This window comes from Simochromis diagramma, unplaced genomic scaffold (assembly GCF_900408965.1).
Source record: "Simochromis diagramma unplaced genomic scaffold, fSimDia1.1 OVJJ01000822.1, whole genome shotgun sequence".
NCBI classification, from domain to species: domain Eukaryota; kingdom Metazoa; phylum Chordata; class Actinopteri; order Cichliformes; family Cichlidae; genus Simochromis; species Simochromis diagramma.
Window position 1 is genome coordinate 1,641,566 of NW_024387520.1, and position 27,642 is coordinate 1,669,207.

Consider the following 27,642-nt stretch of genomic DNA (forward strand, 5'->3'; position numbering starts at 1 on the left):
GTCTGCATTCCAGCACTCGTTCCTTTGCTTCTTCTGGGTTTACGAGGAGTCCGTGAACGTGGCACATGTCTGATTGGGAAAGCAGTGGGAGGAGTTTTAGAGTAAGGTGTACAAAATGTTCAACGGGATTGAATCTGAGCTTAGACTGTGTGAACGCTTGAAAACAAGTTATTTGAGACCAGTAACAAATACAACAACCGGGACATGTTTTTGAGGTCTTCGACTTAATTTTTAGGCTAACCGCCCGGGAATTAAAAGAGTAAACCAGCCCACGGATGTCCTGTTAGCTTCCCAGCAGAATGGAACTGGCTCCGGGATAAAGTGAATCATGTTTTGCGGTATTTTCTTGCCACTTTTCGTGGTGCTGCCGTGTGGCTGGCAGCTCACCTCGGGCTCAGAGCTTTTACGAAACGAGTCTGGTGTCCGGGTTGGAATGGCTGGACGTTGGTCCTCACCGGTGATGGCTGAAAACAGCAACAACGATGAGGTCAGTGAAATGGTTTTTCTTTGCTTTTGCTTGGAAATGAGCGTGTTATCTGTGAGTGCTGTGTTTTATTATCAGGTGTTCGTCAGCTGCTTGTTTTCTGGTTCAGGTCAGCAAAGTTTTTTTTTTTTTTTTTTTTTTTCACCTGTCACATGATTAGCGAAAGCTAAGGGCGTAAGTCAAGTTTGATCGGCTTGTTTCACATCCGTCAGTAAACTATAGACCCTCAGTGCAAAGCTGAAAAGAGCACTGAATGTGTGTGGTATATAGAAGGACCTCTGCATGGGTGGGTGGTGTGCTTTTGCTTGTTTTGCAGTGGATGAAAAACGTACACAAAATTTGATCTGACATCTCATTCTGATTAGGGAATGTAGGTGTCTGATTTAAATCGAGCCTTCATGCCAAGCATAATACACACTGCAGTTTACCACTCCTCATCAAGACAGGTTTAGCTCAGGTAAAGCATCCCATACTCAGGACTCCCATCGGTCCACTGTTTTTGTGAAAATACGAAATACCCAGGGCCATCAGCTGTCACAAGCGGAAATGGTTAAGTCGGGATCTGAATTGAGTGAGCCTCATCCTCTGTTTTCTTTTTAAAAACTATATTATTTCACTCAATTCTTGACCCCCTAAGTCATTTTATTTGTTACAGTTTAGCAGTTTCACTCGTCACATGCAGTTACGCTGAAAAGGTATGCCATATATGTTGCCTTAAGGAAACTTGTATGGCAAGTCCTGTTTTTTACGTTTTCCAGTAAAGGTGAATTCAGGTGTCTGTTTATTGCTAAGGTTGTAGTGGTTGGCGTTGTACTAGACTGAATTTTAACGAAATGTGCAAATAATCATCTGGACAATATCAGTTTATCACAATTTATCTCTGTAAAGGTGAGGAGTAGAATTGGATTGCATCAAAGTTACACCTCTGTTAGAGGTGTGTGTGTGTGTGAGATAAGACAAATTTGTTAATGTGGTCTCTTGGTATGCAGGCCCATTGTAAGCAGTGATCCAAAATTAAAGAGCTTTCTGGTGATTTGTTATTTATCACCTTATATCATGATTGCATGCATCTCAGTGCTGTTAGATGATGATGTTGTTGTTGTTGTTGTTATATCAAAATGTAGCGCCTATGTTTCAGCTGTGGCTCAGGGGATTGAGAAGCTCATCTGTAACCGGAAGGTTGCCGGTTCGATCCCCCTGCTCTCTCTGTCCTGGTCATTGTGTCCTTGGGCAAGACACTTGACCTTACCGCCTACTGGTGTTGGCCAGAGGGGCCGATGGCACGATATGGCAGCCTCGCTTCTGTCAGTCTGCCCCAGGGCAGCTGTGGCTACAACTTGTAGCTTGCCTTCACCACAGTGGAATTGTAAAGCGCTTTGGGTGCCTAGAAAAGGCAAATAAATGCAATCCATTATTATTATTATTACTTATATTCAGATGGATTTGTAGTGTGGTTTCATTCATATTCAAATGTATAAAGCCTAAATATATATAAAAAGTATATAATATATAAAGCCGGTTCAGATAGAGGGAGAGGAGGTGGAGGTGGTCAACAAGTACCTCGGGCTGTGGGTGGACAACAAACTGGACTGGTCATGCATCACAGAGCACCTGTATTAAAAAAAAAAAAAAAAAAAAAAAAAGCCCAAAGCTGACTTTATTTCCTCAGGAGGCTGAGGTCTTTTAACATCTGCAGGAAGCTCCTGAGGATGTTTTACCAGTCAGTGGTTGCTGGAGTACTTTTCTATGCTGTGGTGTGCTGGGGGAGCAGCACAGCAAAGGAGGACTCATCCAGGCTGGAAAAACTGATCAGGAAGGCTGGCTCTGTGGTCGGCATGAAGCTGGACACTCTGGTGTCAGTGGCAGAGAAAAGGACACTAAAAAAAATTGCTGGACATTATGAACAATGCTGGGCATCCTCTGCACACGGCCACAAACAACCAGAGGAGTCTGTTCAGTGACAGGTTGCTTCTCCCAAAGACAAGAACCAACAGACTTAAAAACTCCTTTGTCCCACACGCCATCAGACTGTTTAACTCCTCTCTGGAGGGGAAAGGGAGGGGAAACAGGAGGACAAAGGAGGGGGGGAACAACTAAGCTGTAGTGCCTCTTCACTTGTATTCTTATTCGAGGGATTAATAAAGTTTTATCTTATCTTAAACACAAAAATAAATGAATGGTACACTCGCCTTCATCAGTCATTACGAAAGAGATGCACATGTTGTTGTTCCACTGTTTAAGCCACAAAGTGATTGCATGAAAATGTTGAGCCATTTAGATAACTGTGTGTGTGTGTGTGCAGTGCGACTTGGTGATGAACTACAGCGTTGCAAACCGCTGTGCATTCGTGAAGAAAACACCAGACTGTTCAATGGAAGATGGCTTCATCAATTACCTTGAAGTGGCCTTCTGTCTGCTGCCTCCCAACCTCACACCACTCACCATCTCTCTCTGTGTAAGACTCTGAGTTATTTCTATATTATTTCTATAACAATTAAGCTGGGAGAGACCAGGTGGCATTATCCTTATAACATATTGGTCACCTTTTTACCTTGTGAGCTAAACCGTTTTTGTTTTTGTTTTGTTTTGTTTGTTTTTGAAATGTGGGTGAGAGGTGTTAGGTGCTTCTGTTTTTGGGCTTGGTTACTGTTTGTGAATCAACATAAAACTCACATGAGGAAGTAAACTTTGCTTCAACAGAACTAAGAAAACGATCAGCTTTTTGCTTTAGCTAAATGTGTTTTCATATTGGTGGATATTTTCCAGTTCCCCTGTTTGCAAGATACCCAAAGTCTTAAATGGGATTAACTGAAGTGTTTGGTTAAAAACAGTGTAAGTGAGAATCTGCAAATGAAACCTAAAAGAGAAATCTGTGGTCGGGGACAATATGACCAATGTAGTCAGTGTCACGTTTGTAAATGTAAAGGCATTCACACTTTTTTTTTTTTTTTTTTTTTTTTTTTTTTTTTTTTTCTCTTTCTTCTTTAAACAATAGTTTTTACCTCACAAACCAGCAACTGGTGTCTTTTTTCTGCTTCTCCACAGATTATATGGCTCTTCTTTTTGTTTATTATTCTGGGACTTGCTGCCTCTAAGTTGTAAGTGTCGCTGGTGTTATTCAACACACACACACACACACACACACACACACACACACACACACACACACACACACACACACACACACACACACACACACACACACACACACACATCATGGTTTCAGCGAAATGGTCGCGCAAAGAAAAGTCACATGAGTGGAGAGTTTTCACTACTGTTTCACTTTTGTTGCAAGATTGTGAGATTTCCTCAAAGAACTGTTGCTTCTGTTTTTTGTTTATTTATTTTTTTAAACCTACCCGCTTCACTTTACACACTACTGCAAAGAAGCTGTTGTGTGTTCAGTGAAAAGTATCTATTGAGACATAGCTTTTTTGTAAATTGAGGTATTAAATTATTTTGTTTTCTCAACAAGATTATTGAATTGTATTTATTTTTCCCCCCTCTCTCCAGCTTCTGTCCCAACCTGTCTGCCATCTCCTCCAGTCTGCGCCTCACCCACAATGTGGCCGTATCCTTTCTCTCCATCACCTGAACACTACCCATAGGCTGCAGTCTGAAGTTTCTGTTTGACCTCTTAGATTGTTAAATATTAGAATATACAGTACTGGGCAAAATTATTGATCTACCTTTTTTTTGTTTCTTTTTCACTTCTTTGGAAGTGTGCAGCTATTTATTGAAATGTATGGAAATACAGACTAGAAGATGAGAAATAACTGAGTTTGTGCAATTCTACACTGCTCTAATAATGTTGACACCATGAATACTTTTACACACAGTGGAAAACCAATTTTTCTTTTTTTTTTTTTTTTTTTCTATCCATATCACAAAAAACACTCACTCCACTGAAAAGTATCAGTACAAGAACTGGACTGAAAATGAGTGTAAAAGCAGCAAATGTTCAAAGAAATACTTAGAAATGCCTTCAAAAAGTCTGGAGAGCTATTGCTCAAAACCAGATTATGAGAAAGTCTGGCTCCTTGGAAGCCAAAAAATAAAGAAATAAGGGGAGGCTCAAAACTTTTGCACACTACTGTTTATATTATAGTTTCTGAGAAGAATATTTTCCTTGACTGCTGCCTGTGATCAGGGTGTGACATTTCTGGCTCTTGGTAATGGAGCCCCTGACATCTTCAGTGCCATTGCAGCATTTTCCCACCCGCACACAGCGGGGTTGGCTGTCGGAGCCTTATTTGGTAGGCACAGACTCGCTCACGCTCACACCGATATGTAAATAAATTTAAAAACGCCTTGAGATGTGACAGCCTGTTTGCCTTTCCAGGAGCCGGGATATTTGTTACTACAGTAGTTGCTGGCAGCGTGGCGCTGGTCAAGCCTTTTGCTGTAGCTTCTCGTCCGTTTCTGCGCGATGTCATCTTCTACATGGTTGCAGTGTTTTGGACTTTCCTCATATTGTACAGAGGAACTGTGACGCTGGGAGAAACACTGGGTATACAGCGACACACGCACACATGGTCTTGCGTTATTTATGCATCCTATTTGACCTCTCGATTTTTCTTTGTTGGTCTGGTTTTAGAAAGCTTTTCATTGAATTTTGAACAAATATTATAATTTTAAATCTATTTACATTTGTTCTAATTCGCCATCAGTGAATCCTGACTAGACTCGACAGCTCATTCATTTTCACTTTTGTTATTCTGCTTCTGACTTTTGTCTGAGTGTCAGTCAGTGGGCTGTTAGAAAGCCCAAAAAATGACTTTTGTTTCTTACGAGAACCACACAAACATCTTAGCGTAATTAAACACGTGATCATTAGTCATCTGTAGTCATAATACTCCTGATCTCAAACATGGCATGGTGGTAAATTTGATTAATTTGTCCTGAATACGACTGTGTGTGAGCCTTTAGTCCTCATTAGTTTTTACCACTAATGACAAGTAAACTTAACACCTTCTTTCTGCTCTTCACAAATTGCAATATCCTGTGAAATGTGATTGATCGTGAGCCAGATCAGCGGCTATGTCGTTGGTCTGGTTTTTACAGCTTAGGTGTGAAACCCACAGGGCCAAAAAGAAGAGGTTAATTAAAACTAGTCAAGACTAGTTTTAACTAGTTGGAAAACATGTCTCTGTGTGTGTGCTCGCGTGCGTGTAATGTTCATCATCCCTACATGTCTTTACTATAAGATCTTTCTTTTTTCTAGGGTACCTTGGCCTCTACGTCCTGTACGTCGTGATTGTTATCATCAGTGCGTTCATTTACAACCGGCAAAAGTATTCTGACAACACGAGTGTCCAGAATGTTACACATGTTCCAGGTTGGATATATAAACACACGCTCTTACACACAGACAAATAAAACCACACAGTTCCAAGTGATGTTGTTTTTTTGTTTTTTCTTTGAAGCAGACTTTCATTCGTCTGACTCATCAGATGATGACGTTCCCTGTCTGACAGGCAGGAGTCTTCATCAGGAGTATGGTAGGAATGCAGCAGCCTCCATTTTAAAAAAACAAACAAAAAATAAAAAATAAACCCAAAAGTAAATTTAGTGCAGCACATTCCTGAGTGATCAGATCATAATTTACACCTGTGTGTTGCAGAGTCAGAGTATCGACCACTTCTGCCCTACTCTGAGTCTACTAGTCAGATCCTGCTGAGCTCTTTGAATCCAGTCGACAATCGTAGGTGGAGGAGGAAATCATGGAAGTGGAAAGTCCTTAAAGTACTCAAGGTACTGGTTCACAGACTTAAGTGAAATCCAGTCAAAACTTGTCTTTCAATGTAAATTGAAGTAAATTATTCTGTGGTTCTTGGTCTGCACCCATCAGACGCCTCTGGAAGTGCTGCTGCTGCTCTGTATCCCTGTGGTCGACCCTGACAAAGAAGACAGAAACTGGAGACGCCCCCTAAACTGCCTCCACCTGATCACTGCTCCTCTGGTGTGTGTGCTCGTCTTCCAGTCTGGAGCGTGTAAGTGCTTAACATTTTACAACAGAAGCAGCTTGAAGTCCTAGTCTTAATCAAAATAAGCATATGATTAAATTATTTTCTTTTTAATCTATCAGATGGAAATTATATGATCCAAGGGCAGTTTCCCCTCTGGCTGCTGTTTCTCCTGCTGGGACTTTTCGTTTCTGCTATTGTCTTCTGCTCAACCAGCAATGACTGTCCTCCCAGATATCACTCAGTAAGTGTGTGTGTGTGTGTGTGTGTGTGTGTGTGTGTGTGTGTGTGTGGAGAATAAGTATGATGATGATGATGATGATTACTCCTTTTTGTAATACTGTAGCCAAGTGGGACAGTGGTGCAGTAGTTGGCACTGTTGCCCCACCTTGAACTCCACATCTGAGAATAGCTTGCAGCCATAACTGAGCACTGTTTGATTTTCAAAGTTTGGCAGTGTCCTGTCTGATTAGTACTTAAAAGAGGAGTCTGCTGGGGAATACTGGGTGCTGTTAACGTCAAGGCCATTTGTAGCTCAGGAAGTAGTGCGGGTGGTCTGCTAATCAGAAGACTGATGTCGAAGTATCCTTACTTTCCCCTGATGCAATCATCAGAATGCAAGTGTGTGTGTGTGACTGTCGGGTAAAAAAGTGATTTGGTATAGAAAAAGGTGCTTGTATTAATTTAACTTTAACTGTCAAGTCTTTTAAAAATGACTAAAAACGAAACTTTGAATTCACTGGCCAAATAAATGTAGAAAGCATTTATCGCTATTCTTTTACTGCACATGTGCAAAATTACTCCACATTCAGGCTTCAGTTACTCTTCTGTGTTTTCTGTATCTGTTGTTGTTTCATGCACCACAAAAAAAAACCCCAAGAACAACACAATACACTACACTTACATGCATCTTTATTACGCCCTGTAGATATAGCTGCTACCACACAATACAAACTCACGGACCTCATGAGCCAGTTGTTTTTGCATATTTATCTACAGCTTATGTTTCCTTGTTGATTACTGATGTGCTTTACTGGGGCAGAGGCAAGTCACCTGCCACGTTTGGCATTATTTAACTCTCCTATTGCTGTTTTATTCATTATTCTCTGAGTGCTGTGTCCCTTATGTGTCTAGCTCTTCTGATGCACAGTGATGCTATGAGTTTGAGTGCAGGTATAATGGTTTAGCATGTTGAGTACATTGATTTAGTTGACATTTTCTAATTAACACAAATTAAGTACAGCTGAGGCTGATGGATATCCGGTAATTGCTGGTTTTGTTTTAGCAACACTGCCATCAAGCTTCTAAGGTGGCTTAAAATATTTGCGTTTCTCATATTGATTCAAGATTAAAGCTACATCACAGGTCTTAAATTTTTTTTATTTTGAAGTTTTTACATTTATGCTATGATGATACTTGTTTGTAAATTTCTTGTCCTTCCCCTCCCCTCCAGTTCTTTGCTCTTTTGGGGTTTGTGGTGAGTGCAGTGTTGATCAGTGCGGCGGCCTCTGAAGTGGTCAGTCTTCTGCACATGCTTGGGGTTGTGCTGCGTCTGAGCAACACTGTGCTGGGATTGACTCTGTTGGCCTGGGGAAACAGCATTGGAGGTAATGCTTAAAAACTTCATTCAGTATTTTTCTCCAAAAACATACTGTATGTAACTTTAGTTGTTTAAAAAAAAAAAAAAAAAAAAATTGTGTGTCTCTTATTTTCAGACTGCTTTTCTGACATCACCATCGCTCGGCAGGGTTACCCACGGATGGCTATATCTGCCTGCTTTGGAGGCATCATTTTCAGTATCCTTGTTTTTGTGACACTCTGTAAAACAACACCTATCATGCATGTATAAAAGAGGCTTTTAGTATCCTTGACTCTTACTTCCTTCAGACATGTTGTTTGGAGTGGGTTTAGGATGTCTGGTGCAAATGCTCCAAACACATGCCGACGTGCAGGTAATTTCCTCTAAGATGCAGCGTAATCTAACCCAAGCTACACGAGCCTGTTTCAGACACTATGAAGATAATAAGCCTTTGTTCTTGTTCCTTCTCAGGTTGAACCAGAAGGTTTGCTGACATGGATTCTTGCAGGATCTCTGGGTTTGTCTTTGGTCCTGTCCTTTGTCATCGTTCCACTGTGCCGCTTCCACTTGGGTCGGGCCTATGGCATCTTTCTCCTCATCTTCTATGTCATCTTCCTTATCATTGCACTTCTTACAGAGTTTGGCAAGATTCGTGTTACGTAGACCTGATGCTGCGGCCGGTCTGAAAAATTAAGACTACAACTATTTATGCACTATTTTTTTTACAAGAATCAGCTGTAACCTTTGTTCCACTTGACTACTACCCACAGAGTTCCTGTGGTTGGATAATGAAATCAGGCGAGCAAAGTCTGCTCAGGGAGGACTGAAACGACTCACACTGTGCCTTTTTGTAATTTGAAACACTGAATTGTCTCCATTAATTATTGATCTAAATGTTAATGACTTGTGCATGCTGCTTTGGGGTAATTAAATGATTTTGGTTTAATTTTTTTGGAGTGTATGTGCTTTCATTTTTTCCCTCTAACTTCTCTAAATAGAGTAAATAGGTAATTTTTACAGCCAGCAGTGTTATAATCCAGCAACATCAATGAACATCACAGTTTGACAAGTTCTAACAGTTTATTCAAATAAACTCAAATACATTACAGAATAAGAAGTTATATAAAAGTAAAATATAAGTCTGCTGAGACATTAGTTGAGGGAAAATGTCATAATTTGTTCAGTTGAGCTAAAAGGAGTATTAAGTGTTTATATAGTTTGGTCTTTGGAAAACTCAGTGGGTGTGTTAATACTGATCAGAGGAGCCGTTAAACTAAGGCATCAGGTTTAGATGCGTCATGATTTACCATAGGGCACAAAAGGCCAACAGCAGTATATGCACACATAATATGGGAGTCCAGGCTTCCTGATTTTGCCTTTAAAGGAAAACGTTGGAATGACAATGTGCATGTTTCCTTATCAAACTTTGCATTAATTGATGCTGTGAGGTCCAGTCTGTGAGTTGAGCTGAGGCTCTGGGAAGGGAGACAAGTCAGGCATGGGGCTGTCTGGATCCTGCTCCAGGCTTTGGTCTGGTTCAGGCAGGGCTTCCCTCGAATATTCTGCATACCACTCCTTAAGAAACAACACAGAAAAGACCAACACATCATGATAGTCCAAGTCCTGACATGGTATTCAGGATTACATCTTTAGTTTCTTACCTGTATCTCCTCCTCGTACATTTTCATGCTGAGGTCGCTCTTCGTCCTAGACCTGCGACCTAGGTACACTAAAGACGAGTGCTGCGCACAACAAATCAGGAGTAGAAATTAATTAGAGGGACTTAAAGAGCAGAAGAAGACGACTTCTTGCTGTTTGCGTGTGTTCTTACCCCACTTTTGTCCATAGTCTGTAAGACTCCCTGGAGAGAGCTGAGGGAAGACGATCCTGGGCACATCTGTTTGTACAGCTCGAGAGCGGCGAGAACGTCATCACGACTCACCTCTACTTCAAACACGATCCCATTCTCATCTACAGCGTGTACAAACATATTTAATTTAGATCCTGGCTAACAACTCTTAACCTGCATACAATCTCACACACTCAAACCCACCCTCTGGATTTTCTAGCGGTTCCCGGTTCTTGCGACTGTAGTTCATGCGGAACACAAATGCATCTAAAATGAACGCCACGATAATGGTCATCACCACCTGCACAGACAAAACATTGTATGCAATATGGTTACATTCCCACACACTGATTCTTCAGTAGATTATGCAGAGGACAACATTAAAGTAAGACTACACAGGCTCCTCAGGGCAGGATAGAAACATTGAAAAAGAAAAAAAAAAGGGCTTCAATTTGTCTCAGATATGCAAAACCTCTGAGTTTTGTTTTGTTCCTCTGTTCGCATTCCTACTCACCATTGTAACTATATAAAAAGTCATGAAGTACAGACGGCTCCAGTGGCTCGTCATAGACGTCACTCCTTCCTGTGAAAGAGCAAAAAGCAGTCAGACACCCGACGATCTGTGCTCAGGCTGCCGAGTGGCGACAGATTTTGAACCACAGATAAACTCAATCTCACCATAGTGATGTACCAATTGTTGACCACGGTCAGTTCAAACAGAGTCACTGGAGATAAACAAAAAATGAGTAAATGTTTTTAAAATTCTAGAAAACATAACGCACATGAACACACAACAGATGTAGATAATATACAAATACAGAATTTTGACAAAAAGGAAAAAGGGATTATTACCAAAGCTACTGAGGATGTTGTTGAAGTTATTGAGATAATAGTAGCCCTCTTCCAGCACTGTTTTGTTGCCTTGTGTGTTGTTGATCAGTCTGTAGGAATCGGCCACTGTGCTCGTACTGAGAGGGAGAGAAAAAAGGAAGAATAAATTAATGAAGTAATGAATCGCCAATGGAGAGACCCACTTTTTCCATTTGCGTCTCATGACACGACTACTCACTTGCAGCAGTTGGGGTAAACCACATCTGCAAAGAACTCCATTCCCACAATAGCAAAGGAATAGTAGAAGATGATTAATGTCAACCCTAGACTGGCCATCCTGGGGAAGAGCTCAAACATGGTGTCTAAAACATTACGATACCTCTGCTTTATCTTAAATAACCTGCAAAAGGCAACACACAGAAATTTGAATGTAAAATAAATGACTATTGCCATTATGTGCATATATGCTGTCACGTTAAAGGAGATTGGAAATCATACCTTAGCAGCTGAAGCGGTCTGAGAATTACAATAAAGTAGAACGGCTCCTTATCGAAGGCAAGAGCAATGAGGCCCAAGAAGGCAAAAACCGTCACAGAGAAGTCAAACCTGGACGGGAGAGCACAATGAGGATTACCAGCAAAAGCAGAGAAACAGGGTTTCATATCAGCTCAGAGGTATTTCTGTGATTTTCTTTTAAATAGAAGTAGGCCTACTGAAAAACAACATGTCACGTTTAATTATTAAAGATTCCTAAAATTTCCACACTCAAATGGAGTCTGTTGATTTAGACATTGTTTGTGTTTAACAGAGTGCACAGTTTGAGTTTTGGATGCAGCACAGATTTGTGTTTTCAATGTGTGTTACTCACAGATTCCACCCAGAGCTGAAATAGGCAACTGGCCCCAAACCTGATATTTTCAATAACACTTCTACACCATAAACTGAAAGTGGAAGGACAGACACACAGTGTAAACGACTGTAATTAATCCTCGACACCTTATGACATTTTAATACTATCTGGACTTTCTATGTGGGGTGCAGGGTTTGGGTGGGGAGGGTGCCATGCAGCCTACTTACTGGTCAGAAAAACAATGTAACTCCAGGGAACCAATTTGGACCAGGAAAATCCACCTGCAAGAGGAGAGGAAGGTAAAACACCTGGAGTATTGGAACACATGCCTTAGTACTGTGCAAGTACTGTGCAAAAGTCTTTGGGCATTTTTTTTAATATATTGCCAGGAAATTAAGCGCAGTTATTCACTGGAACACATGCAAACATACGTGTATAAAGCAAAAACTGAGTTTATACAATTATAAAGAGCTTGAAATTCAATATTTGGTATGACCACCTTTATTCTTCAGCACAGCCTGAACTCTCATAGGCATAGGTCTTCAGGAATACCGACATTCAAAGCTCTTCTTTGGATGTTGGCTCCCTTTTAGTTCTGCTCTCCATCTAGATGATCCCACACTGCTTCAATAAGGTTGAGGTCCAGGTTCTGGGGAAGCTAACCTACCTAGGTAGATTAAACACATTGCCAATGTGTTTGAGTTCATTGTCATGCTAAATAATTAAGCTGTTGTCAGTTAGACGTTTTGCAGAATATACTGCATGGTGAATCCAAATCTGGCAGTACTTTTCTGCATTCACAATCCTGCCAACAGCCCCAACACCACCGGCTGAAATGGAGCCCCAAACAATGAGAGAGTCTCCAACATGTTTTACAAATGGCTGTACACACTCACTGTTGTACTTCTTTTCTGACTTCCTCTGTACATACTGACAATGATTTGACCAAAAATGTCAAATTTGTGTTCTTCAATCTATCAGACACATTTTCCACTGATTCAGTCCAGTTCTTGTGTAATTTGGCAAACCTCAGCGTTTTCTTCCCGTTTCCCTTCCTCAAGAATGGCTTCTTGACAGCCACCCTTCCACTGAGACCTTTTCTGATGAGGCTTCAGTGAACAGTAGATGGATCGACTGAACGGCCAGATGCATCTCTCGGGGTCCTGCATCAGGTCTTTGCTGAATTTCTTTCAATTTCTTAAGGACGTGACTTTCAGATGTTGTTCATTTGTGCTGTTTTTCATAGATTCAACTATAGAAATGGAAACAAGTTATCCCTTTCTACATCAGGGTGCTAGTAATAATATGCCTAAAGATAGAATATTAATAATTATTTTTTTTTTGCTTAGTTGTCTTTTATGTGTAGACACAACACTGGTTCATCCCTTGAGTTAGGGGCCTTTTTTTTAATCATTGAATGAGTCATAGGTCAGAGTTAAGAGGTTTATCAAACAACAAAAACATTCCACTGAAAACGGTCAGGGATGAGGACTGGCCTAAGTAAAAAAGCAGCCAATGTCGAAAGAAAAACTTTTAAAGACCTCCAGAAAGAATGGAGAACTATTGCTCAAAACCAATTTAAAATGACAAGAAAGTCTGGCTCCTTTAAGGCAAAATATCAAGATATGAGGGGTTCGTGACTTTTGCACAGTACTGCAGATTACGGTTAAAGATCTTACTATTCAGCTGGTACGTCTCCACAAGGATCCAAACACCGTTGATGGCCACCACCACATCTACAGTCACAAAAAAACTTTGATAAGAGACTTTGATCAGTATCACTGATAGCAGCTGGGAGAAGATCAATGATTACACTTACACATAGTATACTGAAAGGCCTTTGACTTCACAAGCAAATGGATACCTAATAAATTAGAGAGGAAAGTATCCACAATAAGGGATCAAGAGCCAATCTTATTTTGCCTGACAACAGAAGAAAAGAGAGAAAGAGAACTTTCCTTTGAAAATGAGGAAGGCTGTGTGTGGAAGATCATCAAACCAGTGTTCTCCACTGCGACGTGCCTAAACAACACACAGATTGACAGTAAATGTATATTTGAATCAACCAGAGGAGCACAAAAATAGAGCAGCTACACAGCAGAAATGTCAGGCTAATTACCTTCCATTTAAGGCCAGTGACCTCATAGAACTTATAAAAGTCCTGCAGGCTGCAACAGAACACACCACCGTTAAATCAGTGACAAAGCAAATCAATGTTTCAAGGATTTTCATTCTGAGAAGTGGAAGGGAGACAGTTACCTGAGCATGGGAGCCCCTGATGTGTTAAGAGCTTTGTAAGTGAGGAAGCGGTCTCTTGCAGACATGCGTGGTCTGTAAAAACGCATCAGACCATCGAACTGCTTCAGAGACACACCCATCGGTCTCTGTGTAACACAGAGAAACGTAAGAAAAGCTTAAGAAAACACCTGACAGTGTTAAAGAATAATAATAATAATAATAAAAAAAACAAAAACAGGCATACCTGACGGCTAACTAACAGCTGAAAGGCGTGGTCGATAGCAGAGCGTTTGTGAAGCAAGAGAGATTTAAACTTCATTTTCTCAACATCATTAAATGTATCAAACACGACCGCCAGGAGCTGGAGAGGGGGGCACAGACGGCAATGATGAGTAACTGGGAAAACTTCAAGCCGTGTGTATTTTCAATAGGACTCAAAGACATCTCAGAAATTGTGAAAAAAACAAGCTTCTTCTACCAGGTTCATGATAAAGTAGAGCTCGATAGAGAGGTATACAATGAAGAAAACACAGGACCAGCGGTTCTTGGAGTATGCTGGCATCATCACATCAGGGAAACTACAAAAGTGAAAGAGAGATGTCATCAGATGCAGACCGAGTCATAAGATGCAAAAAATAAAAAAAAAAACTGTGGAAGCAGATTAAGCAAAAGTGGTAAAAGGATTTATGAGAAGCTCTAAACGTGGTGAGCACTGCTTACATGCCCCATGTGTAAAGATAACCAAGCGGCAGTAGTACGTGTATTGCCGTGCTTACTTTGCTGTGGTCAGCAGCACAAACAGGCTGACAAGGCTGTTCTCCATAGTGTTGAAGTACTGTGGTGAGAGGATAGGGTTCAAGACAGGAAATATGACCAGACACAAAACTGGCACAAAGAGAAGAACCACCCAAATCCCTGAAATGACATAACTCAAACAAACTCTTGTAAGTGAGATGGAAGACTCAACATACCGGATCAGAGGTGTTCGTGGAGAAGAGACAGAAGCCTGGAGGACACAAAGAGCTAATCAAATACAAACATTAACAAAAACAGCTTTCTTCATAAGGAGTTTCCTCTAGAGGACAGAAAATAATCAAAGTGTTTCTTTATGCACTCTTACCAAGAATAGCAAATATAACCATGAAGAAAAGCAGCAGCAGGAGGATGTCAATAAAAGGCGGGAGAGACTGGAAGATCTGACGCAAGTTTCTGATTGGATGAAAGAAACCTCGTCAGTGACAACTGCCTTGTGGGTGGCCACAATAGAAAACAAAAGAACTTCTCAGAAACATTTGTTAGCAAGATAGATGGAGCTGAAATCTCACTGAGTTTGTTTAATTTTGTCTGGCTTTACAAACCTACAGAGTTGAGTCACCGTTTTCTTTCATATGACAAGACTTTTGCTTGGAGCCCGGGCGGGGACGACTAGTCTCTCTGTTCCCGCTAGTATTTTCCAGTATGCAAGTCAAATGTGTGCTCAATCAAAAATGTAATGTCTACTTTGTGGCAATGACTTGGGCCAGACTGAATCTGTGTGTGTGTGTGAGTGTGTAGGTCATTATTTACCTGCGCACAGCACCACAATATCTACAGTCCACCAGGAATATTGGTCTGAGCGCTCTGGTCACTCGCATGTGAGAAGTTTGTCGGATCAGAACCACTATGGCCTCCACAAACTGTACCAGTAACACACACGTCTGTGCAAAGAGAGAAGACAACATGTACAGTGTAGGATAATGAAAGCTGAATCCCAAACTATAACATCAGATCTGCAGATAGCAAAGTTTAATCGCCTTTCTTCAGACTAATCCCTAATTTAGACGTCTGTTGGGAATCTTTGTATCACCTACGTAAGTGGTCAACGTCGTTGCTCACATTTATGCTTGTGTGTGTGTGGTGTGTTACATGTAAATTAGCATGTGGTCATGTCCCGATGTTTTATACGCGATGGTAACTGATAGAAAAAAAATTAAGTGCTGCAAATGTTTTTCCCTCTTGGGTCCTCGCTTTTTGTTGTGCTCAGTTTGTGTGTGTGTGTGTGTGTGTGTGTGTGTGTGTGTGTGTGTGTGTGTGTGTGTGTGTGTGTGTGTGTGTGTGTGTCTTTTCCCCAGAAGCAAACATATCTGTCCCTCTGTTTTCCCATTTTTTTTGTACATTCCCTCATTTTTAGTCATCTGAGATTATTAGTAGATACAACTATGGTATGAATTTGAAAAACCCAGTTGACTTTCTTTTTGAGTTATCATATTCACGAGGTTTTTTAGAAAACATGACCTCTGACCGTAACTGAGATCCACACAATGTAACAGCAACCCTACTGCCACACACACACACACACGCACAATAATTATGAAATTATTAACTTGTAACAGTTACCTTAACCATTGTCCTCTTGTGCCGTATGAAGGTGTGGAAGCCTAACCAGCGGAGTTTCATGCATAGCTCAAATGCCACCATAACCAAAGCCAGCAGCTCCAGCGTGGCGTGGACCTGAATGACATCAAATACACAAGTTATAAAGGAAACTAGAAATTAGTCATTTTGTTAGGTACACATATTAAACTGCACATCAAAACAAGTCTTTAATGAGCCAATCACATGACATATGACATGGTGTTTAGGCATGGGCCACATTGTGCCCATCTTCTGATGGCTGCTTCTAGCAGGACAATACACCATGTCACAAAACTAATCTCAAACTAAGACAGAGAATTCACTGTCCTCAAATGGCCTCCACAGTCACCAGATTTCAATCAGAGCCCCTTTGGGATGAACTGGAGATTCTCATCACGGATGTGCAGCCAACAAATCTGCAGCAACCGTGTGATTCTATCATGTCTATGAGCAATGTTTCCTGCACCTTGATGAATCTGCAGAATTCGACTGGTTCGGCATGAGCCCCCGCATCCTCAGGACCTTCTATCACTGTGCCATTGAGAGCATCCTCACTGGATGCATCACCACCTGGTATGGCAACAGCACCGCCTACAACTGCAAAGCTCTCCAGCGAGTAGTGCGGTGCTCTGAACGGATAATTGGAGGTGAGCTTCCCTCCCTCCAAGACATCTACAGGAAGCGGTGCCTGAGGAAAGCGGGGAGGATCATCAAGGACTCCAGTCACCCCAGCCATAAACTGTTCAGACTACTTCCATCAGGAAGGAGGTTCTGCAGCATCCGGTCCCGAACCAGCAGACTGAGAGACAGCTTCTTCCACCAGGCCATCAGACTGCTGAACACTTCATAGACACCTCAGCTTCACTACTGGAACTTTAACATTATGCACTCCATACTGTACAGTAATGCCACTGTTTTGCACATGTCTCAACTCTGTATATTTTTATATATCTTATTTATTGTTTACTCTATTTAATTTGTAAAATATGTGTACACACACACACACACACACACACACACGTAGAAAAATATTTAGTATACACATCCAGAAATGCATATACTATTATATATTGTACATATATTTATTAGTTTCAGATGTAGCCATTCTTGTATTTTGCTTGTTTACATTATTGTATTTTGCACAACTCTGTTGCTTGTGAAGCTCGCACACAAGAATTTCATTCACATGTGCTGTACCAATGTACCTGCACATGTGATGTGACAATAAAAGTGATTTGATTTGATTTGAGAATTAGTACAGTTCTGAAGAGGAAAAGGGTCCAACCCAGTGTTATCAAGATGTAAATTAGAAAGTGGCCTGCGCCTGTAAGGTAAAGTTGTGTTTTTAGTTCATATTAGTATGTTAGCGAGTAGAGATTCACTCACATAGACATCCAGGCGCAGTGAGGGTACAGCAGGAGCCTCGCACAGTGAGAGCATCAGCAGCAGCAGGCCTGTCAGCAGCTCCATCATGTAGAACAGGTGGTTGTGCGCAAACAGGTACGCCGCAAGTGCCTTTGGGTTTCGAGGGTGAGTGAAGAACTTATCATTGTTCTCTCCTTCCTACACAGAAAATGTAAAAGTTACACATTTGTGCATACAAGTTGGCAAAAGTGATGTATGGATGTATGGATATGAACGTTTCTAATTTTTTAAACAGCTTTAATTCCCCGAGTGTTTTTTTTTTTTTTAATTGGTTTTTCAATTTTTTTCTTCCACGGGAGACATAACAGAAAATGTTTTTCTGCACTTAATTTAAACTGAGCAGAACTCAACATTCAGACCAACGATGTAAAAAGAACTTCTCAAAGGCATACAAATGCACAAGTGTGCTTACTGTTATTTGTACTTTGCAGCTCTTCAAATGATTTAAAACAGGCCAACCAAATCTAGGAGCCACTGCCAATTTTAGAAAGTAAAACATTCAGACATTGATAAGAGACACACAGATAAATATTGATTGACAGCAGCTTTCTTGTCTGATTTATCAGTGTTTATGAGTTTGTTCTTTGACATTAATTTTGCACTGGTTGGATATTCAAACATGTAGTGAGAAAGAGAGAGACTTTAAAACAGGAATTTATTTGTAATAAAGATTGCTTCTTTCCCTAAAAAGAAAATTAAAAGCAAACCGACCAGTACTGGCCAACTTGGCATCTCCATCGTATCAGTTCAAAGGTTTTACAAATCAATAATCTACATTCTGTTGAATGTGTCGATACCATTATAAAAGTCAGATTTTTGCATAAACGCTGTGTATAAATCAACAAATCTGCCAATAATCAACCAATAAAATCAGTCGGGTATAATTTTTACACCAATTGTGGCTTTTTAAAATACAGTTACAAAACCTTATGAGGTTATGTTTTTGTATCAGCAACAAGACAAAAATCCCATTTTTGGCAAAAAGTTCTTTTCATGTACATCAACACTGCCTTTGTATTTTATTTTGCACAGTTTTGCATATTTATAGATTTATAACATCCTGCAGCGTTTCAGGATGTAAATATAGCTCACAGGGAGAGGACAAGGTTTAACCATCTACAAGTAATACAGTGTAGAAGGTATAATAAAACTATAATGTGATCATGTGAATGAGTGCATACACTAATAAATGCAGCAATGCTCTGGTTGTAAATACCTGCAGGTAGATGGCTGCCTCTTGGTAGTTCATCTCCCAGCTTTGTCGCAAGGACACATTTTGGGATCTGTAGTTTTGTGGGCCAGGCGTTGAGATCACAGCGTTGTTAACTACGTCATAACTGCCTCCTCCATCTGGAAGACAAGACTTAATTGTGAGTGTTCTCATACACCCCTTATTTATGTGAGTCACACAAAGGGGTATCCGCCTACCAATGCATTCTAGTTCTAGCTGTAAGGCAAAGGATGAAGTCACTACAGGGCTCTCGATATGCGACTGATCTTCACGGAAACCAGCTGCCTGTGTGTGCGAACTCTCCATTTGTCAGTCTGGATTCATCAGCTGTGTGACGGTATTAACATCCCTTACTTCCAAGGACCAAGTGTACATGTGTGTCCCAGTCACAGTATGCTGGTCTCGTTCCAGCATCAATACACATCTGGAGATACAGATGGCCAGACATTCCACACAGACCTGATGCAAACAACAGAAACCAAGTCACAAGTGGATCCGGATGAAATCCTTACAGATCTGGAAATATCCCGGAGATCAAAAGGACTCTGGAGAGCGGACCCCTTTTAAAATGATCACAGATGCTCTTGAGGTTCTGCACTTGTAGTTCTTTGAGAATCAGTTGCTTGTTTTGGAACAAAAGTCACACAGAAGAGTGATATTACATTTTTTTCCAGACTGAAAAATTACCTCCTCCTGACTCTGTGGCACAACGTGAACCTTGATCCCAGTGCTGCCAGTCAGTAATAAAGTGTGCTTTCAATCACATCACATTTGCTATTAAGCCTCTGTCATACCACAAACAGGATGCAGGCACGAGACAGAAAAACCACAAAAGGAACTGATTTTGCAATACCAGACGACAGCGAGTGACTAACTTTGGAAGACACGAAACTCCTATGTTAGGGCTTAAAACACATAAACATAATATCGTATAAATTAAGTCAAGTGACCAAGATAAAATCCAGACAAAGTCAGTATTCAAACTCAAGCCTGGTCCCAGGTTCTTCCTCAAACAAAGCTGTCCCTCCATGCGGCTTTCTGCAGCTGCATACTTTACTCTGGCGCAAGTCTGTTGGGGTACTCTTCCCACACACTGTACATCACATATTTTCTCTTCGGGCACGACTCCTTAGAATCCAACTTGCTGCAGGTCACAGATGTTTTCTATCCACCATGACAGCAGCAGACTGAGCTGAAACGAGAAGCTTAAGTTCCAATCCAGTGGCAGCCTACCCGTTACTCTGACAGAAGTACACCCATCGTCTGCTGTGTGCCACTCCGACCACTCATTTGTTTGAGAACAATAATACGTTTGAAGCTCCCAGTCAATAACACAGTGACGTCAGGCTCACATAAACAGATCCAGCAGTCATGTCTACTTGTCCCAGAAAAATAAAGGGTCCGGAACATGGGCAATAAAAACTAAATTCCTCACTTCTATCCAAGCATGTGATTTGTCACTCAAGTGATAAGAGGCAGCTTTATTTCATAGAGTCCAGGTTCATACTCCCTCTATTTCCAGAAGGCTTTGGCAGCAAGCAGGCAAGAACAGCAGGACTTGTCCCACTTGTACACCACTCCCATATATGACAGAAAAAACACTCCTCTCCTCTTCCTGTTCATGCCAGAGCTAGAGAAAATGATACTCACTCACACACACGCACACACACACAAACACACGCTACCCATATGCACCGGGGAGGGGCTGAGGGGCACACAGTTCTAAGCTGAGCCAGCAGTTTTTCAGATGGGTCATTTTGTAGCTTATATGTGAGGAAAACAAAGGCAGCAGGATTACTATGTCAAGCAGATGCACAGATACTCATACATGCTCCACCCACACGTGATCCCAGAGCCTGGTGGACAATCTGTTTTCTCCATTCAAACAGCAGAGCCTGGATGTGCAACATATATGCAGCTGACTGTCAACATTACAGCGCTTCTGACTGCACCAGTGCATTATGGTAAGTTAAAAAAAACAACATTAACTCCATCTATATACAGCTATAATAAAATAAACAGTTTATGCAAACGCTCCTCTCTGAATACTGTAGTGTACAGTAAAAACAACCATCAGAGTTCAATACTCAGCTGACATTTTATCTGGACTACCTTTAGAAAAGTATTGATTGAACTGTATTTGTTTAAATACCTGGTGTCAACCATCCAAAGCGATAAACAGCGGCACAAGAGAGATGAAGAAGAGAGTGCAGGCAAGGTGGAGTGGTTGGAGACAAGTGCCAGGGGTGGTTTGTGACAGAAGGACATACTGCTGAGTTATAAGAAATACTGTTCGCAGAAAGTCATCGCATTATTTGTCTGATTAGAAGAGAACAGAATATACTGGAGTTTTCTGCCCCATCTCAGCAGGAGCAGATAAACAGGGAGCCAAGGTCGTAGCTTAGGCGCCGTGTGAGAGAAAGAATGTGAATGTTTAGGCTTTTATGATTAGGTGGGGGCCACTAGAGGCTATAAGAGTTTGATCAATGCTCCACCATTTTGAGATCTGATGCTGTCTGCGTACGGTGTCCATCTCCCACGCGTGTGATCATTAAAATCATCGTTTGACTCAACCCGGCCGGACCAGTGTTGTTATTTTGGTTTTTCCTCTTGTATCCATCCCCAATATTTGAATCCGTAACAGTTTACAAAATGATAGTGAGACCTGCTGCAATGTACAGTTTGGAAATAGTGGCTGTGACAAAAAAACAGAAGGCAGAGCTGGAGGTGGCAGAGTTTTGATTAGGAGTCACCAGAATGGACAGGATTAGAGATGAGTATATCAGAGGGACAGATCAGGCGGTGGGCTTAGGAGACAAACTTCAAGGGGCAAGGTACAGTGGAGAGATAGTGGATGTATTTAACAAAGGATCCTGAACATGGAGCTGCCAGGCAGGTGAAAAGGAGGAAGAGCACAGAGAAGATTCAAGGGTGTAGACAAAAAGAGGGTTGCCAGGACAAAGGAGGATGTAGGAATAGGGTGAGATAGAGGGAGATAATCTGCTGTGGTGACCTATGAAGTGAGCAGCCAAAAGAAGAAGAAGCAGACTGAACCTGTACAGAAGTAGTGATTTAACTTATTGAATCTTAGAAACTTGGGTGTGTTGTAATTCTGACCCTAATAGTGTATTTAAAATGTTGGGGGTGAACGAACCCCCAACACCACAGCCTTCTTAAAGGTGGGGATTATTACACAGGTGTTACACAGGAGTGCATTAGTTTTGGCCGGGTGTGCTTTCTCAATGGGATCTGTGTATTACTTGTATGTCTACTGCGACAGCATTACAGTAGAGACACCAAACCACTTCCCCCGATCATGTTCCTTTCCTTGGTGTACATGTACATTGTTTGCATTGCTTGACTACAGAGTTATGTGATGATATCACTGTATAGACTTACTTTCGTCTCCTCTTTCAGGCTCCTCGCTGAGCAGACCACTATTTGCTTCGTCCCAGGTTAAGATGAGAGGCACATCGTCGTCAGTCTCCATGCTAGCTAGCAGATAAACAGACTGCAACCTGCTTGGAATTCCACCTTTTTGTCAGACTTAATATAAGCTACCTAACAGCTAAATAAGTGTAAGGTTTTCTCCGCAAACAGCAGTAGAACTGCACATCTTGTTGAGGACGGACGGCAGGGTTAGATATTAGCAGACAAACCGAACAGTTTCTATCCTGTGTTATATGCAAGTTCAAATATCGATAGTAGAATAGTCAAAAACAGGCTCTAGCGCCTTTTACAGTATGCTAAACAGACATGGGGTTGGGGAGCTTACAGATTTGGTGTCTTCCTTGTCACAAATATCTATCTCCGATTTAACTGGCTCGCTGTCACGCAGGCTAACAAGCTGTCCGTCTGGGTCCATCGCGGCAGCACCATTTCCGCACAGCTACACAACTAATTTGATTACACATAGAACGGATAACCACTCACAGCTAATTGACGTCTAGCTTTATCTTTTTGAGAGCAACATTATGTACAAGAACGACGCCGCAAAAACTCTAGAGATACCTACAACTTATGGGCAGAACTGGATAAACAAACTTTTACGACACTAGCAGCAGTTAACGGCAGGCTAAGTAAGTGACCATGCATATTTCCAAAGTAAAAGTCGGCAATTTTAATACATCATAGTATATTAATTTAAAGCTAATACCTGTACGATTTTGTTTGAAATGTGGTAAAGTATTCATATATGTGTGTGTGTATATTTTGTCAACATAAGCAATCTGTAATATGATCCAATGCTGAAGCGGTAAATGGCTATTTGGTATCCTAGCAACAGGAAAACAAATAAAACCCATACACTTACTGAGAGACGTCTACAGGTATGTAGCTTAGCTAACTTTGTATATTACACAACTAAAGTAAAAGCTGCTTATGTGCCACAAGCAAACAAAAACCGAGAACAACCTTTTCATTTTTTAAATTTACGATGTGTAGTTTAGAACGTTTACTACTCACAGTACTATAGATACTTAACTGGCTCGCTAATAAGAAAATTAATTTACCAGGTATAAAATAAAACCAATACAGTACTTCACAAAGAGCCCGTGACTTTAGACTAAAACTGAGATAGAAAAGTAACTTCTCTTATGTGTAAAATACATTGTCAGACAAGTTTTGTTTAAGCGATTTCTTGATTCAGCAGGTCTGACAGTAATCCGACTAGTCAGTGAAATTAAACTGAGCTTTCCAAAAATGTTTTAATCACATGATTACATACTTTTTTGTCCCTTAATAAATTAAGTCATCATTTAACAATTGCATTTTTTTTATTTAGTCTGGTTGTCTTTGTCTAATATTAAAATTAGTTTTCTGATTTAACACAAGTAAGTGTGACATATAGAGTAAAGTGAAATATACGAACTCGTGCTAAATTCATTCATAGAACACACTGCCTTTATCAAAAGCTAAGACACTGTAGACAAAACCAGACTTTTTATTTTTTTTTCCCAGTCGAAGCCACTGAGTGTTGACATGTCTGAAGATTGGTTGGCATTGCTGCCAAACAGCCAGTCAGAAGATGGTTGCTTGGTACAGAGCAAGCACCTCTCTAGTGAGGCTCATATTATTTTAAGCACACTTGAAAACTGCATCAGTAAAATTGAGACCGCAGCAGCTCTGCCCGCTCTCCTCCACCTTAACAGTAAGTCTGAGATTGTTGACAAGGACTTGAGCAAGGCACTTGAAAAACATCGGATTTTAGTGGAAAGACTGGAGAAACTAGAAAGTCTCAAACAGGAGTCCGTTGAAGAACAAATAAGAGATGCCAGGATCGGAGGAGAGAAGGAGAGAGCTCAGCTTGGGAATGATCTCAAGAACTCTGTCAGGGATATTCTCCGTTATTGCCGAGCCCATTCAGATGGCATTATTGGCTTGAGGGCAGAACTAGATATAAAAATAGAGGAAAAGGAGTACAAATTAATTAAAGGATTAAAGGTGCTTCATAGCCAAATGGTAGAAAAGTTTCTGATCAGCCCGGACGAGGAGCTACAGCTCATCACAAAACAGAAAGAGTTTTCATCCTCTGCAAAAGATCTGGAGAAAAATATTTCACTGGAGGAAGAAGAAGTAGCTAAAGCTATACAGCAAGTAGATGCTGAGGTAAGGTGTCAAGGCTTTTTCATTAGCAGCTAGAGAAGCAGAATCTTCATTTTTTCCATCTTCTCACCTCCTATCCATTGCTTTTGATATCACAGATTTCCCAGAAAGAGAACACAATCAAACACTTGGAAAGTTTGCTGCAGGCGTGCAGCCCTCAAGAAGGTGATGTGTCAGATGATAACATGTCGCCTTTTGAAGACAAACAGGTGCAGGCACACATTCAGGTGTCAAAGCTGAAGCAGGACCGTTTACAGCAGGAAATTGATCAACTGAAAATTCAGCTCAAAAATGTTGTGCTTGAGAACAGACAGACTGAGAGATTACTCCAAGAGGTACGTTTAGTGTAACAATAAGGTTTCATGTTTTACTTGTGGTAGTGTATTTGGTTTTCATTAAACTCATGTTCACTGTTCTTGTTTTTTGGCAGAAAAATGAAAAGATGCAAGGGAAAATTGACTCCTTAATCCAAAAGTTTGACAACGAAATAGGAGAAATCCAGGTACAAACTTTCCACTGCAAAGTACCAGAAATAGTCTGTAAAATATTAACATGGGGTCTTTCTACAAACTTATTACTCATTACTATATTCAGAATATGTCCCTAAAATATTATGTTAAGGTTATCACAGTTGCACAGTATGTGACACCTCACAATAAACTGGGTAAACTGTATGCCACAGTATCCTGGCTAATCCTGCCATGCAAAGTTGTGACATTTACTGTATTTACAGTACAGTACCAGCTCAATATTAACACGTGACAGCCCTGTACACTTAATGACAAGTTTTGACACCTAAGGTTATATCAATAAAGATGTAGTTTGATGACCATTAGAATAGGTTCCTGTATAGAGAACAATCCCAGTCAGTTTGTTCAGGAAGCAGGCCTGAAACCACTCAGTTCAGAAAAGAAAAACAATGGTTACCCCTAGTAAGCATCCAATGGGGAAAATGTTTACACATTTAATTTTCAATTTTACACATAAAACTTATATTTATTCTATGAGCTCATTGTAATTGATAAATCAGCTGGTTCTTATATATAACGTTTCTACTTGAGCACTCAAAACAACTTAGGTTCATAATCTTGCCCAAGGATACTGTGGCATACAGGCTGAAACAGCCAGGGATTGAAGCACCAACCTTGTACTAGCAGATGATCTGCTCTATCACAGCATATAAAATAACATCCAAGTTTCTATGCTTTAAAATCCAGAACTGTTGTATTTACTCTTGTATAACATCTGGAAATAAAGGTGTTGTCCTGGGTTTTCTTTTAGGTCATTGTTACCTTTTTATGTCCTTAGTAAATTAAGGATGCTCAGTGTCAGTGAAAGCATTTCTTATATTTTCACCACTTTTCTGTTTTTTCTTCACTCCACAACCATATCCACTGCCATCTCCCTCTTCTCCACTTTTGACACAACACACCCCCAATGCCACCATCGCCTTTCTCAGGCCAAACTGGAGGTGAATGAAAATGCTTATGAAATGGAGGACAATGAGCGGAAGAAGTTTGAGAAACCCTTTGCTACCCTGGAGATGGAGTACAATCAGATCCAGGAGAGGAGGCGGCTGGCTGAAGAGAAGAGACAGGAGGAGATCAGAGAGCTGGAGTTGAAGACCAAAGCTGCCATTCTGATCCAGGCCTGGTGGAGAGGCTACAGCGTTCGCAAGGCCTTAAAGAACAAGGCCAAAAGCAAAAAGGCCAAAAGCGACAAAGGAAAGGGCAAAGGCAAGAAGACCAAATAAACCATGCCTTATTGCATCAGTGTTTCTTTGCCAAGACACACTCCTCTTGTAGAGTGTGAATGTTGTTTTGTTTTTAAATGAAGTATTTATGTTTCCAGCTAGTATTTCCTGTTTTGTGTATTGAGTAGTTTCTGTGGCTCTGTGTTACTTATAAAAACAAAAACATTCTGAGTTGATGTTGTCAACATCATTAGAGTCATTAGACTGAAAAAACACCAGATATAGTAGCATTTTTATTTGTCAATGTCAACAAAGAAGAGTTTGGCAGTTTGGATATGAATTCAGCTCTGCATGGGTGTGTTTGATTGACTTCTGTTAACACATCTGTAGTTCTTTTGCAGCAAATGTCCACCACATGTAAACTCCACTTTTCACTGGAAACAGGTGAAATCAACCAAATCAGTTCAAAGGGGGACCCATCTACTCAGTATAAGAGCTGCTGTTGAATCTAAAGGCCATAGGGGGGCAGTGCAGACCCCTGTGTGCTGAATGATGTACATTACATTGTTGTTATTTGGTAGTCATAAACAGAAAGCAGGGAGTGAACCCCTGGCATTGCATATTTATTGTTTAACCCATCAATCTAGCCTTTCTCTTCCTAATTATCCTTATCCCGAGTAAACGCTGGATGGGTTGCCAATCTGACACAGGGCTAACACAGAGAGATAGGCATCCATTCACACTCACATTCACACCTATGAGAGAACCCACGCAAACATGGGGAGATGCAAACTCCACACAGAAATGCCCCAGCTTCACTCACTGTGAGGTAACAGTGCTTAAAATCTAAAAAGCTGTTACACTTCCCACTAGATTCACATCAGAATTATTAGTCAAGCTCCGGTCATTAGAACAAGGTTCTATTGGTTACTCACTGAAGTCAGTAAGTGTATTAAGGTACACTGTGAGGTTATTAGAGTACTCGCCAATATTTAGGTTTCACAGTGTAAGATAAGTCACAAGAATCTTAATACAAGTTCACTGCCTTTAACTCTAAAGTTCAGTGAACTCAGGACTAACTTTAAATGAACTATTCAATGATAATTATGTGGATTTATAGGTAAAGAACGGAAATTTACTTAAACGGGTTTTGTTTGTTTGTTTGTTTGTTTTACATTCAGCTGTGTCCAGGATTTCTTCTTTTTATATCAAGTGTGACATGTTTTTTGTCTGCATCCTTTTCAAGATAGTTTCCTGTTTCTCTGTCATTCATAGCTACACCTCCCTCTCATTTCACAGTATCTTCACATCTTACACCTCATTCCACAGACGTTTAAGGTCACCATCCTGATCTGTCTCAATCCAAGTATTTTCTCTGCTGTATGTTGAATGTAGTTCTACTTTTTCTTGTTCATTATACAGGTGATCTGATTCAAGAAGCAGACTAGACATGTGGTGTACCCAATGGTCACTGATTAAAGTTTGATCCAGGATTATA

The 27,642-nt window shown here is 40.7% G+C and overlaps 3 protein-coding genes across 8 annotated transcripts; 2 read left to right on the forward strand and 1 right to left on the reverse strand.

Moving 5' to 3' along the window:
* Window positions 1-76: 76 nt before the first annotated feature.
* Window positions 77-8,975, forward strand: slc8b1 (solute carrier family 8 member B1). Of its 2 annotated transcripts, none has more exons than XM_040019680.1 (15): window positions 77-487; window positions 2,787-2,939; window positions 3,530-3,582; window positions 3,998-4,055; window positions 4,635-4,740; window positions 4,827-4,994; window positions 5,709-5,822; window positions 5,911-5,985; window positions 6,108-6,238; window positions 6,336-6,477; window positions 6,573-6,694; window positions 7,904-8,057; window positions 8,166-8,246; window positions 8,338-8,402; window positions 8,501-8,975. In XM_040019680.1, the coding sequence occupies exons 1-15, from the start codon at window positions 329-331 to the stop codon at window positions 8,690-8,692; spliced, it is 1,773 nt and encodes a 590-aa protein (XP_039875614.1). In that variant the 5' UTR covers window positions 77-328; the 3' UTR covers window positions 8,693-8,975. The 2 variants fall into 2 exon arrangements, with proteins under 2 accessions (XP_039875614.1, XP_039875615.1); XM_040019681.1 differs by having other exon boundaries at window positions 5,914-5,985.
* tpcn1 (two pore segment channel 1) lies at window positions 8,746-22,870 on the reverse strand. Of its 4 annotated transcripts, none has more exons than XM_040019674.1 (26): window positions 22,247-22,870; window positions 18,833-18,966; window positions 17,578-17,754; window positions 16,174-16,287; window positions 15,364-15,494; window positions 14,918-15,006; window positions 14,769-14,803; window positions 14,574-14,632; window positions 14,276-14,375; window positions 14,042-14,158; window positions 13,819-13,943; window positions 13,679-13,727; window positions 13,518-13,581; window positions 13,379-13,423; window positions 13,239-13,295; window positions 11,787-11,840; window positions 11,578-11,650; window positions 11,208-11,315; window positions 10,948-11,109; window positions 10,731-10,846; window positions 10,557-10,603; window positions 10,393-10,461; window positions 10,083-10,179; window positions 9,861-10,000; window positions 9,691-9,771; window positions 8,746-9,604 (listed from the first exon to the last, which is right to left on the reverse strand). In XM_040019674.1, the coding sequence occupies exons 1-26, from the start codon at window positions 22,335-22,337 to the stop codon at window positions 9,461-9,463; spliced, it is 2,478 nt and encodes an 825-aa protein (XP_039875608.1). In that variant the 5' UTR covers window positions 22,338-22,870; the 3' UTR covers window positions 8,746-9,460. The 4 variants fall into 4 exon arrangements, with proteins under 4 accessions (XP_039875608.1, XP_039875609.1, XP_039875610.1 ...); XM_040019675.1 differs by lacking the exon at window positions 22,247-22,870 and adding an exon at window positions 21,000-21,089; XM_040019676.1 differs by lacking the exon at window positions 22,247-22,870 and adding an exon at window positions 20,081-20,099.
* iqcd (IQ motif containing D) lies at window positions 22,830-27,642 on the forward strand. 2 transcript variants are annotated; one of them, XM_040019684.1, is made up of 5 exons: window positions 22,830-22,926; window positions 23,807-24,454; window positions 24,550-24,786; window positions 24,882-24,953; window positions 25,911-27,642. In XM_040019684.1, exons 2-5 carry the CDS (start codon window positions 23,828-23,830, stop codon window positions 26,202-26,204), a joined length of 1,230 nt encoding a protein of 409 aa, XP_039875618.1. In that variant the 5' UTR covers window positions 22,830-22,926; window positions 23,807-23,827; the 3' UTR covers window positions 26,205-27,642. The 2 variants fall into 2 exon arrangements, with proteins under 2 accessions (XP_039875618.1, XP_039875617.1); XM_040019683.1 differs by lacking the exon at window positions 22,830-22,926 and adding an exon at window positions 22,965-23,175.